We start from the raw sequence: 12151 nt of genomic DNA, 5'->3' as shown, positions 1-12151 counted from the left end.
TGTATAAATATGTAAATCATAGCAAGTTACCTTGGTGAAGAATGTCAGGTAGATAATAACACTGACCTTTGAGTAAGCTGAGAACCGGTGAACTTCCACGTGGCTGAAGTGATTGGATGTGGACCTCTATTACATTGTGTTCGTCTTTTTCTTTTTTTTGAGACAATGCGCTAATAGTAGCAACAAAAACCTACAGCAGGTAATCAAATACCTCTCTCATTAGCATGCAGATTTATGCGAGCTGTAATTAATTTGCCATTATCCTTTGACTGATGTCCTTTTGCATCCGAAAGCAGACATCCGGCTGTAATTACCCCGCGTCGTATTGTTTGTACCGTTCCATTAAGGTAAACAGATGCTAATTTTGCCATGTTCTGATCTGCTTGTACCAAATAATTGCCGAACACAATTAGAGTACAGTCGACGGCTGGCCGAGGGTATTCGCAGCGCGTTTTCACACCGTCAAGGTATAGCATTGTTAAAGCTGTAGAACACAGAATGAATCGTCAATGAACAATTAATGAGCTTCGGCTCATGTGGCTCCAGCTCCAGGTTCGATGTTCACAGCTCCAGCTTCACGTAGCCAAGGAGTCTCCAGACAAGAATATCGGACACTTTGCTTGTTTTTTCCCCTTCAAGATATTGATACTTTTTTTTAATTAAAAGGTAAAATTGAACAGGATAAATCTACACAAAAATATTCTCTAATGAGGCTGCTTACCTTGATTTAATACACTGTGCATCTGTCACATCTATCAGTTCAAAAGTCTGTTTGCCCTTTTCTGAAATAATTTGAAATTCTTAAATCGATCAGAACATAAGACTGGTGCTGAAGCTGTACTGCAGAAATTAAGCAAGTGTTAACATTGCTTTTTCAGTCTTGTTTGCGGCTGCTAAACTCGGCACATGTTGTAATGAAAAAGCTACCAAGGACAAGGACACATGAAGGAGATTCTTGATTCTTAATTGGCTGGACACTATTTTGCATTTTCGAAAGTACAAAATTCGAAAATAAAGTTCTTTAAAAAAAATTCTCATTCTGTTGAGCAATGATTGAGGAGCCATCAGCAAACTGAGTGTGAAGCGATGAAAGAACCATCAGCAGAAGAGGCTTTGAGCGACGCTGCTCTTGCTAGTCTTCCACAGAAGGGCCGTGGCTGTCAGCGCCCGCGGCTGAAGGGGCCCCTCACATCTTCCTTGTGCGCTTCCGTGGCCGCTGGTTAAACACGGGCGAATTTTCCATGAGTGAGTCGGGCGAGTGCGAGGCGTAGCTGCCATCTGAAGCTGCGCCCGAGGGCGAGGGAGGGATTCCCGCCTCGCTCATGGTGGACATGGGCTCCTCCTCGAAAACATCGCCCCCCAGGACCCCGTGTCCTGACACCTGGCCCTCCTCGCCGTCCTGCGGCTCCATCTTCACCTGCGTCAGGTGCCACAGGGGGGAGTTGTTCCCAGCTGCTGCAGCTTTAAAACCCAGAGCAAAGCGGATCGCCAGTCTGTGCACACCATATTCTTCAGAGTCACACATTTAAATTATCAACATTTCATAATGTGTTCCTTTGCAGTTGTGCACTAAAAAAATTTGGCCTTGTGACCATCTACTGTACAAGAGGCAAACAAACCAGACTGACACTCAGTGTTCGCCTTAAGCCGCAATACCTGAGGCATGCGGTGAGCTCTCTGCCTCCATCCCGCCTGCGAGACGTTCACCGGGGGCCCCCAGGACTCCGATGGGCAGGGCCTGGTCCCCGGAGGCGAGGTCTGCCTCCGGCTCCTCGCTCACGGGGAAGGCGATGTCGCTCAGCGGCTCCTCCTTGATCTTCAGCGGCTTGGAGTCATCCGCACCCCTTTCCGGATTCACCAGGCGGTCGTACTCTTCGGACAGCTCCCGGCTCACCTGCGCTCAGGTCACAGCGCGACCCTCACGGTCCACTTTCCGCTCAAGTACCGAGACACACTAGTTCCTCATGTTACAAACCTTTCAGTGACGGATTTTTGAAGATATGAACATTTACCAAATTCATCCGCACCATGTATGCATACCACTGTGTCGTAACAATCGAAAAGGACTTCAGCAGTAACACTGACCGACCAGCTGGGGGGTGCTCACCTGCACCATATAGCTGTGGTAGTCCTTGATGCGGACCTGCCAGAACCGTTGCAGTGCCAGCACGCTGCCGATGCCCACCTCGTGGAAGACCTGCTCCACCACATCGGGGAAGGACGTGGAGCCCAGGCGGGCCTCGCGGTCCACAGCGACCCGCAGCAGACGGCTCAGGCGCAGGTAGTACTCGTGAACCAGGTCGGTCAAGGTCTCCAGCACGCTCTCCTGGGCTGACTCGAAGCCCACATGGGCCAGAACCGTGGCCACGGACTGGTAGAGCAGCTGGCGGCAGGAGGGCCAGCTGAGTTCCGTTACTGGCTCTCCTTTTCCCCTGCAGAAGGAGGGCGCAGCAACAGCCGTGTCACAAACACCATAGGGCAGGAAGACTTCTACACTGCCTGGTCTACGATCCGAAAGTGGATACAGAGAAGAAAGCAAGTCGGAGTTTGCACCTAAAAAGCAACTTTGCAAGCTGACAGGGTCTTCTAAAAAATAACCAAAATTCATTTTCTACTTAAACCTTAAATAACTGGATCAGCGTATATTTTCTTGACCAAACCTCGACTGTTACAAAGATTAACCTAAAGAAACTGTTGATGTGAGAAAACCAGTCAAGAATTTCGTGGGCTGGTGGCTGGCAGTCTAAACTAGGGCAGCAGCATTGGCAGCATCACTGTGACAGACAGCTCCCAGGCACCCACCCCTGCCCTAATCGAATAATGACAGCCAGCTGCATCCGCTAATGGACTAATAAGCCAAGAAAAAAGGCAGTTAGCCTGAGGACTTGAGAAGGGATCTTTTGGACAACCTTTTGCCAAGTAGCCTGAATCAGGAGGCTAGGTTTCATCTGGGGCTTTTTTTTTTTTTTTTTGTGCCTCTGACCACAAGGATTCTGTTTTGATTTTGTTGTACTTTGGCCCCAAATAAAACCCACTTTTTGGTTCAAAGTCCTGCCTTATGGTTGATTCTGCCCTACAACCGACCACAATATGCTGGTGTTCTGATGTTCAAATGTTTTGGGATTTAAACCAGGCTGGACTGATAACATTAGTCACCCCCAACAGATCTGTTTGAAAAATGAGGGTCATGGAGCAACAATTAAAAACAGGTCAAAGTGTAATTCTACTGCAACAATTATTATTTGGCAACAATTATTCAGATATTATTCAAGGTCACAGAGTGGAAATGGCAAGAGTTGCCACCTTGCACAAGGTGGACATGGGTTTGAATCTCACCTCATTTTGCACTACCTTTGAAAATTATCGATCTGCATAACTAAGTAAATGACTGCAAAAAGCTTTACACATTAATAAAGAGCACAAGATGCAACTTGTCCTCCAAATCTGATCTTCCAATACATTTACATTTATTCACTTAGCAGACGCTTTTCTCCAAAGCGACTTACAATGGATATTATGTGGTGTTATCAGACCACACACCTTATTCACTGCGGTGACTTACACTGCTAGATACACTACTTACAATGGGTCACTCATCCATACATCAGTGGAACACACTCCCTCCATGACTCACACACCATGGGGAACCTGAACAGCATGTCTTTGGACTGTGGAAGGAAACCGGAGCACCCAGAGGAAACCCACGCAGACACGGGGAGAACATGCAAACTCCACACAGACTGAGCGGGGATCGAGCCCACGTTCTTTCGCACCACCCAGGCGCTGTGAGACAGCAGCGCTACTCGCTGTGCCACCGTGCCGCCCAATAACCAAAAGCAATACCTGGATGGATTTGCATGAAGTTCATCGAGAAACTGCTACTGAAGTTTAGAATGATCGTGAGGCAAAGAAGACCCTTACTTGTAGAAGTCACTCTCTGGGTCACTGTGCCTTAACTGGAAGGGCTGCTGAGGCACCTTGCTGTCTATGGGAAGCAGGTCCTCTGGGAAGGGAGGCGTAGGTGGTCGAGGGGGCAGTGCTTCTCCCTCCTCAAGCCTGGCAGCGCCCTCCGCAGGCGGCTGGCCCTGGGCAGCGGCCAGAAGGCTCCGGAGTCGGCGGACGTGCTGGCACAGCTGCACGGTGTGTATGGTCAGACTGCAGGGCTCGGAGGGGACGTCCAGCATGGTGGTGGGACGCGGGCGCTGGGCGGACGGCTGGTGCAGCGGGGGGTCCTGCATCTCCACCGAGCGGAACTCCCGCTGCAGCAAGTCGAAGGAGCTACGGCTGGGCGGCGCCGCTGGGACCGGGATTTCGCCCCAGTACGGCATCATCCAGCCTCCCTTTTCACATCCACTTGAGAGATTCTGCAGAGCAAAGTGTGAACAACGAAGCTGTAACAGCATGGTGGAGAACAGCTGGATAAACTACAGTACTCTTACTGAGGTTTTTACCTTTCTGCTGGTAATACTTCAGACAACAGGTACGGCACTGATTAAAGAATGACTTGTAACCTAGAGGTGTTCGGGTCAAACCCAAGTATCATGTTAAGTTAACTTGTACTACAGTAATTTACCCGTTTATGCAGATGGGTATTTCTTCTTACTGGAGCAATTTAGGGCAAGTCCCTTGTTCAAACATGGTAACATTCAAATCTGCGATCAGCTCTAACCACTACACTATCATTTATTTATATCGGCTGCTCCCATCTACCCGATGCCTACCATCGAAGTCATTGACCTGAATGGATAGAGTAAAAATGGGTAAACCACTGTAACTTACAGTACATAAAAGCTTGATATTGTAACTGAGGGCAGCAGGTGGCATAGTGGTTAGAGCCACCACCTTACAACCTGAGGTTCTGGGTTCGAAACGTACCCTTAATCGCGGTACTTACCCTGAACTGATACACTAAAGGCTACCCTGCTGTATGAATTATGGGTAAATCAGTATAAGTAGTTTGGTGTACAAACCTAATTGTAAGTCACATGAATGAATAATAACACAAACCACCCAGCAAGGGATCTTTTTAAGAAACAACATTGATTGAGTAGTACTAAGTCTAGAGGTGACAGGTTGGTATCACACAGGAAGTAGCTTCGAAAGAAGTGATTAATAAAATTAAGAAAATTAGTCATTAATAAAATACATTAAACTAGAAATAATGATTAATTAAGGGAATGCTTGCTATCAGCAGACAGGAAGCCGCGAAACTAACTTGGACAAAAACTGCACTCGCGTGGGAAAAACATGCAAATTAAAGATTATAAGTCCGTTCTACTCCGTCTCTTCAGTTTGAAACACGATTCGTTACCTCAAGTTAATGCGTCAAAAGAGCGAGTCGGGAACTGAGAGGATAGTTAGATCATATCTCCGTTATGATTTCCCAACGTCAACACCGTCGTTCCTCAGATTTACCGATTTGCATCATTTGGATTTAAAAAAAAAAAAAAAACAAAGTGACACTGACATTAAACACTGGTAAACACACTACGAAAGGGGGGGAAAAGTTACTGAGCAAAAGAGCAGCTCACCGCTGTTCGAATGAAACCAGACGTGTGCGCCTCTATTCCGGTCCGGGCGGAAACTCACACCCGACTCGCTATACTGAACTCTACTAGCTGTACTACTCGTACAAGTTTGAAAATATCCGTTGTTGCCTCAAACTATACCAACGTACGCATGTACTTCCACGCAACTGTCATACGTATGTATTAACGAATAAATATATGTTTTTAATTTTTATGACAGCTGAAGCGGAAGTGATTACACATGGATATTTGAGCCGGAAGGGAAGACTTTAAAGGTGGGATCAAAACGAACATGGCGGATATGTCGTCCACGGGCGGGATGGAGACAGAAGTTGAGGGAAAACTGGAAGTGGGAGCGGAGACGGAGGCAGACGAGAGCAGTCGGGACGCAGAGGGGCTCGAGGTGAAGGGGAGCGCCGGGGAGGGTGCGAGCGGAGACGGCGAGCCGTTCAAAAAGCCCGCCCTGTTGTTTGCGGCGCCCGGGGTCCTCAAGAAGGCGGCGGGCGCTCGAGCGGAGCCCGCGCATGAAGCGGCGGCCAAAGCAGTCGGTGAGGAGACGCGCGACAGCAGCGCGAGGCCGAAAGTGCGGCTTCCCGCCAAGCCGCCAGCAGCGCCGGGCGCGTGCCCGCCTCTACCGTACGCTGAGCCGCCCTGGGGCGGCGCGCCTCCGTCGCCCTACTCCTTCGAGGTGCTCAAGAACGGCACCATCGTGGACACGGTGCCGCTGGAGGGCCGGAGCTTCACAGTGGTGGGCCGCCTGCCGGCGTGCGACGTGCCGCTGGAGCACCCGTCCGTGTCGCGCTACCACACCGTGGTGCAGTACCGCGCGCGGCCTCTCGAGCACGCGGGCCTCTACGCCTTCGACATGGGCAGCACCCACGGCACCTTCGTCAACAAGAGCCGCCTCCCGCCCAAGACGTACGTGCGCCTGCACGTGGGCCACGTGCTGCGGTTCGGCGGCAGCACGCGCCTCTTCGTGCTGCAGGTGAGTTCAGGCCCCTCCCCTATCCCCCCTCGCGCCACCGAGCCCGCCAGGTCGGTGAGCCATTACTTCCGCTCGCGCAGGGTCCGGAGACGGACGAGGAGGCCGAGTCAGAGCTGACGGTCACGGAGCTGAGGGAGCGCGCCCGGAAACAGCGAGAGGCCCTGGAGAAGAGGATGATGGGAGATGGCTCCGATGACGAGGGCGGCGAGGAGGAGGAGGAGGAGGAGGAGGAGGGCGGTGGCGGGAAGGAGGGCGGCGGCGGCGCGAGGAGCTCCTCCGAGGACGCGGGCTGCTCCTGGGGAATGGGTGAGGATCGGCTCCGAGGAAGCGGATCCCTGCGGTCCAGTCACATCGATCTACCGCGGTTCCTCGTGCTACAAGCGCTTGACTTGCGCGTTTCTCGAACATGCAGACGCCTTGTAGTTTGTCGCATTTTCTGAAAATTCTGTGTGTGTGTGTGTGTGTGTGTGTGTGTGTACGTGTACGTGTACGTGAACTGCTGTCTCCCCAGCGGAGGAGGCGCTGCCCGAGGAGGACGAGAACGAGGAGAACCCTTTTGCCACAGAGTTTCAGGAGGACCAGGAGGCGGCGTATTTAAAGGACCCCAAGAAAGCGCTGCAGGGGTTCTATGACCGGGAAGGTGGGCGCTTCTTGAGCGTGACGCGCTCTTGAACGATGGCTTTTCTCTCACGGTTATTGGGCAGCAGTGGACGATGGTCACGCCCTTTCGTTGTGTCACTCTAGGGGAGGAGCTGGAGTTCGAGTATGAGGACAAAGGCCATGGGACCTGGACCTGCAGAGTGAGGTGAGGCCTTCAGCAGAGCTCCATCTTTTTTTAAAAAAAAAAAAAAAAAAAAAAATCCAATCTTCCTCGACTGCTTGTCCATTGCAAGGTCACGGGGGTCTATCCGGTGTCTGTCCCGGAAGCAAATTCGGTCACCGATTCTCCCGACACCCCATAATGCGTTAGATGAAAATCCACTTTAATCCTCTTATTTTCTTATAGACACACAGCTCTATAAATAAAGAAGTGTAACATAAAGCTTAGAGGATGGTTCTGTGTTGTAATCCCATTGCAAAGACCAGGAGATGAACGCCACGGGATGGTTGCCGTTGGTTGAGCATCTGAGCGCTTGAACTTGTTGACCCAGTAAGTGCCCTGCGGTGGTGTTTGTGGGTGTCGACAATGGGGTCATGCCGCTCACTCCTTTCCAGGCTACCTGTGGACGACGCTCTCGGCAGGCAGCTTGTGGCCGAAGTGACGCATTCGGGGAAGAAGAAGGAGGCGGCCATACAGTGCTCCCTGGAGGCCTGTCGCATTCTGGAGGCTCGCGGCCTTCTGCGGCAGGAGGCGGGTGGGTGTGGAATGGGTGCGGTGGGCGGGGTCCGCCCCTGTGGTCCAGTGCAGTCACTTTGGTATCAAACAGGGTTTGCTGTTTCCGCTGGGATGTGAACCTGTAGCCCCTACTACTACTTCTCAGTGTCCCGTAAGAGGAAGAAGAAGAACTGGGAGGAGGAGGATTTCTACGACAGCGATGACGACACGTTCCTGGACAGGACCGGGGTCGTAGAGAGGAAGAGGGAGGAGCGTATGAAGAGGGCAGGGAAGATCGAAGAGCGGCCCGAGACATACAACTCGTTGGTAAACGATGAGAGCTGGAAGTCGGAGCTAAGGAGGTAAAGTCCCTTCCTTACCACGTCTGCTCACAGTGTCTATCTTCTCAAGGTGGAGAGGCTGGCAGAAGTGGAGAAAGAACTTTTGGAGACCGAGAAGAAACTCAGGTCTTCAGTGAAAGGTGAGATGATGAGGCAGGCCGTGTGTCAGCGCCCCGTCTTTCGTGCCGCGATCGCGTGTTTATCCGTTCCTTTGTTCCGTAGGCGACGAGCAGCCGTCGACGGAAGACCCCCTGGATGCATTCATGAGCGCCGTGCGCAGCCAGGGACCGCTAGACAGCGTCGCACGCAGGAAACTGCATCTGCGGATGGCGGAGCTGCGCAAGGAGGGCCAGCGTCTGCGCAAACTGGTCGAGCTAACCAGGCCGGCACAGCTGCCACCGCTGCAGACAAGGTGAGCGCACCACGGGGGGTCGCACAGGTTTTGCTTTTTCGGCCTTGCCGTTTTCACAGTGCCACGTTCATGTCCTCGGTTCCATGTCCCAGTCCGGGGAGACAGCCTGCGGAACCCGTCAAGGCCAAGAAGCCCTCGCTGCCAATGTTTGGGGCCATGAAGGGCGGGAGCAAGTTCAAATTGAAGACCGGCACCATCGGGGTACCTTGTCCTGTCTTTGCTTTGTTTGTGGGATGCCAACTTCCTACAGGGGTTTCCCTAACACAATTTCTCCTACAGAAACTGCCCCCCAAACGACCCAGCCTGCCTCCAGAGCTCTTCAGTATGAAGGAGCTGCCGCCTGGCGGGGAAGAGGAGGAAGAGGAGGAGGAGGAGACTGAGTCGGAAGAGACGAAGGACCCGTCCACCGTGCAGGAGGAGCACAGTGTGCCGACACAGAGAACCGAGTCACAGCCACATGCTGCCGCAGGTTAGAAAATGTGCAATAACTTCCATAATCTGCAGTTTTACGCTTTGTCAGCTGTATCATTTTTACAGTCTCTGCTAAGAGAAGTAATTGACCAGGTTAAGTGAGGACTTTTTTTTTTTTTTACTCTTGTCGAATCATAACGTCTGTAGCCTTCTGTAGTTTGCTTCTCCGCCTGCGGGCGGCAGAAATGAGTCACTTTGGACAGGAGCGGAGGAGGAGTTTGGCACACACAGCTTCAGCGGAGGCAACATGGCTGTCAGTTTGACTGGAGAGTGCCGCTGCATTAAGGCCATTCTGTGCAGAATACAGCGCCTGGGGCTTCTCCTGTGCCTCTACTGAGTGTACTGAGCTCGAACCCTGCCTGTTCTCCCCTGTCGGGTCACACGCCTCTTACCATTTCGGAAACATTGCTGCTTATGATGCATTGTGTTTGTGTTCAGGGAGGAGGAAGCAGGAGAGACTAGCACCGGACGAGGGAGAGCAGTCAGGCCTCCGTGACGGTGGCTCCTCCACGTCTCCCACAGGTGAACAGAGAGAGCAGAACTTTCCAGCAGCGAGGGCTGCCCCGTTACTTGGCCCCTCTGTGAATTCTGGGACACGGTTGCATCTCCCTGCTTTCTTGTTGCTGCAGGATTGCGCAGTGGCCTTGAGAGCTGTGGAGGAGTGTGTGAGAAAGGGCCTCTTACAGGCGGGTGTGAGGGCGGGGGGATTGGGTCCATGCTGAATTCCTTCCTCTGTCCGTAGGCCCCGCAAGCGAGGTGAAGATGACCCAAAGCAGCGCCAAAACAAAGGAGAAGAAGAAAGTGTACGGCCCAAGTAGGGTGGGTACCGCGGTTAAGGGAAGGTGTCCGTCATCTTGTCCTGCAAACACAAACACACTAGTGTTGCGCCATAACACCCTATTTTCCTGCTCCTTTTCCCATCAGCCTCCTGCTACCTTGTCGGCACAGTACCCCAAGGATGACCCCGACTACTGCGTCTGGATGCCCCCCGCAGGTAAACACACTGGCCATTGGGTGAAGTGGTGATTGTTCCTTGTTGTCTCCCTTCATACTTTGCATTTTCTTTCTCAGTATTAAGGGTTAACACCTCATGGGAGAATCTTGACTCAAAATAGTCCCAAAGGCTGCTGTTGAAATGAACGTTTTCTAATGTGCTGTGAAAACATGAGAACTGTGAAGGTCCATAACCTGACAGTCAGGGAGACGTAGCAGGAAGGGGTGGAACTAGTCAAGGTCCATAGCCAGCGTGACTGCCAGAAGTGGCGGTTCGCATCACATCGATCGCATTCTAATCAAGGCCCGGACAGCACGCATCAAAGCTATTGCACCGCGGTAAAATAAGACCGCTTTTTGCCAAAGTGAGCTGTGCGCTGTGCCAAGCTCGTTGAGCTCTGCTTTTGAGGACTACCCTCTTCGGGATGTTGCTCCACTGGGATCCTCAGTCCAGGTGGCACATGGCACATCCACGGAGGAGGAGGAGGCCTCTGTGGCAGAATTGCATTGTGGGTCTTGGTGGGTGGCACAGTGGCCCAGCAAGTAGCACTGCTGTCTCTCAGCGCCTGGGTGGTGCAAGAGGACGTGGGTTCGATCCCCGGTCGGTCTTTGTGGAGTTTGCATGTTCTCCCCGTGTCCGTGTGGGTTTCCTGCCGGTTCTTCTGGTTTCCTCCCACAGTCCAAAGACATGCTGTTCAGGTTCCCCCATAGTCTGTGAGTTACAGAGAGAGTGTGTGTGTTCCACTGATGTATGGATGAGTGACCCAGTGTAAGTAGTGTATCTAGCGTAATCTAGTAGTGTAAGTCACCTTGGTGAATAAGGTGCCGTGGGCTGATAACACTACATAGAGTTCATTGAAAGTCACTTTGGAGAAAAGCGTCCGCTAAATAAATAAATGTAAGTGGTGGGCAGCGGAGGGTAGACGCATCATTTTGTGTGACTTTTGAAACACGCTCCCTCTGTGACTTGACAGGTCAAACTGGGGATGGCCGCACCCACCTCAACGACAAGTATGGCTACTGAAGGAGCTGGGGATCCACGGGACAGACTGCAAAGAGCCGTGGGGGGGCACCGCTTCTACGTCGCACCCTGTTCTTACCACGTTTTAGTGTTTAAAACCTGCAGCCTAAGGGGGAGGCGCTGTGCGACGAAACCAAATGGACCCCTTGTGGCCAGACTGACTCCCGAGCGCGACAGTGGGTGACCAACAGGCCACACCCTCCCCTGTGAGTAAGCAGTGTGTGTGAGCGAGGAACAGTACTGAAAATCGCTGTACCTGAGACCTGTCTTCTTTCTGGAATAATCCCCCTGCGGGTTTTTTTTTTTTTTTTTTTTTGGGGGGGGGGGAGTGGACCACATCGATGGTGGGACTATAATTTTGTAAAAGTTCCCACATGCACAATCCTGTGCCAACTACTGGGACGCACTGGGTGCACCTGCCAGGCCACCCGGAACGCAGGTGAGGCGACGGCAGGCCAAGGAGGCAAAGGTGTGCGCTCTCTCCTCCTGCTGTCACAGCTCTCGTTTACCACATCCTAATTATGAGTGACTCAGCGCTGGGAAGTGGGCGGGTGGCAAGCTGCCTGCAGGAGGATTAGCCTCTTCGAGCAATCCCATAAGGCAGTGGTGCACCCCATCTGTGGTGTAGAAGGAAGGGCCTCTTCTTCCAAGTCATCTGTGTTGTTGTTTTTTTTTTTTTTTTTTTTTTTTAAAAAAAAAAAACGTTGATATTAAAAAATGAAACTTTTAATGCTAGAAAAATAGTCTGTTTTGAGTCCCATTGCAATTGGCAGGGTATTAATGGGTAAATACTGTGTGACCAGCCTGACAAGGAGTGCGTTTGCTCTCTTTCTCGCTCTCCCCACCCCAAATCCCAGCGCTCCCACCCTTCTAATTGCTTCTCTTCCCTGCCTGCTCTCAGCCTCCACAGCGCTGCAGGGCTGACGTCAGCCGCTTGTTTTTTTTTCCATCTTTGTGTCTGATCTGGCGCTCGGAGGCCCGTTGAATCGGCCCACGCCGAAGCGGGTGTGATGTTTGGGGGGGAGGTGGTGGTGTCCAGTTACGCGAAGAGAATGTGCATCTTGGCAGTCCCTCTCGCCGATGCG

The 12151-nt window shown here is 51.9% G+C and overlaps 2 protein-coding genes across 2 annotated transcripts; one reads left to right on the top strand and one right to left on the bottom strand.

The window, feature by feature from the left end:
* Positions 1-614: 614 nt before the first annotated feature.
* Positions 615-5566, bottom strand: supt7l (SPT7 like, STAGA complex subunit gamma). Its single transcript, XM_018761960.2, has 5 exons — positions 5532-5566; positions 3922-4364; positions 2108-2432; positions 1657-1894; positions 615-1461 (listed from the first exon to the last, which is right to left on the bottom strand). Exons 2-5 carry the CDS (start codon positions 4329-4331, stop codon positions 1187-1189), a joined length of 1248 nt encoding a protein of 415 aa, XP_018617476.2. The 5' UTR covers positions 4332-4364; positions 5532-5566; the 3' UTR covers positions 615-1186.
* Positions 5567-5773: 207 nt separating this feature from the next.
* slc4a1ap (solute carrier family 4 member 1 adaptor protein) lies at positions 5774-11711 on the top strand. Its single transcript, XM_029258562.1, has 14 exons — positions 5774-6513; positions 6594-6819; positions 7025-7153; positions 7258-7318; positions 7729-7868; positions 7995-8155; positions 8240-8309; positions 8392-8581; positions 8674-8782; positions 8861-9050; positions 9491-9574; positions 9795-9871; positions 9977-10046; positions 11020-11711. The coding sequence occupies exons 1-14, from the start codon at positions 5821-5823 to the stop codon at positions 11067-11069; spliced, it is 2250 nt and encodes a 749-aa protein (XP_029114395.1). The 5' UTR covers positions 5774-5820; the 3' UTR covers positions 11070-11711.
* Positions 11712-12151: the final 440 nt, after the last annotated feature.

The sequence above is a fragment of the Scleropages formosus genome, chromosome 15 (assembly GCF_900964775.1).
Source record: "Scleropages formosus chromosome 15, fSclFor1.1, whole genome shotgun sequence".
In the NCBI taxonomy this organism is placed as follows: Eukaryota; Metazoa; Chordata; class Actinopteri; order Osteoglossiformes; family Osteoglossidae; genus Scleropages; species Scleropages formosus.
The sequence above is the reverse complement of the archived record's forward strand: the minus strand, read 5'-3'. Positions and strand labels throughout refer to the sequence as shown.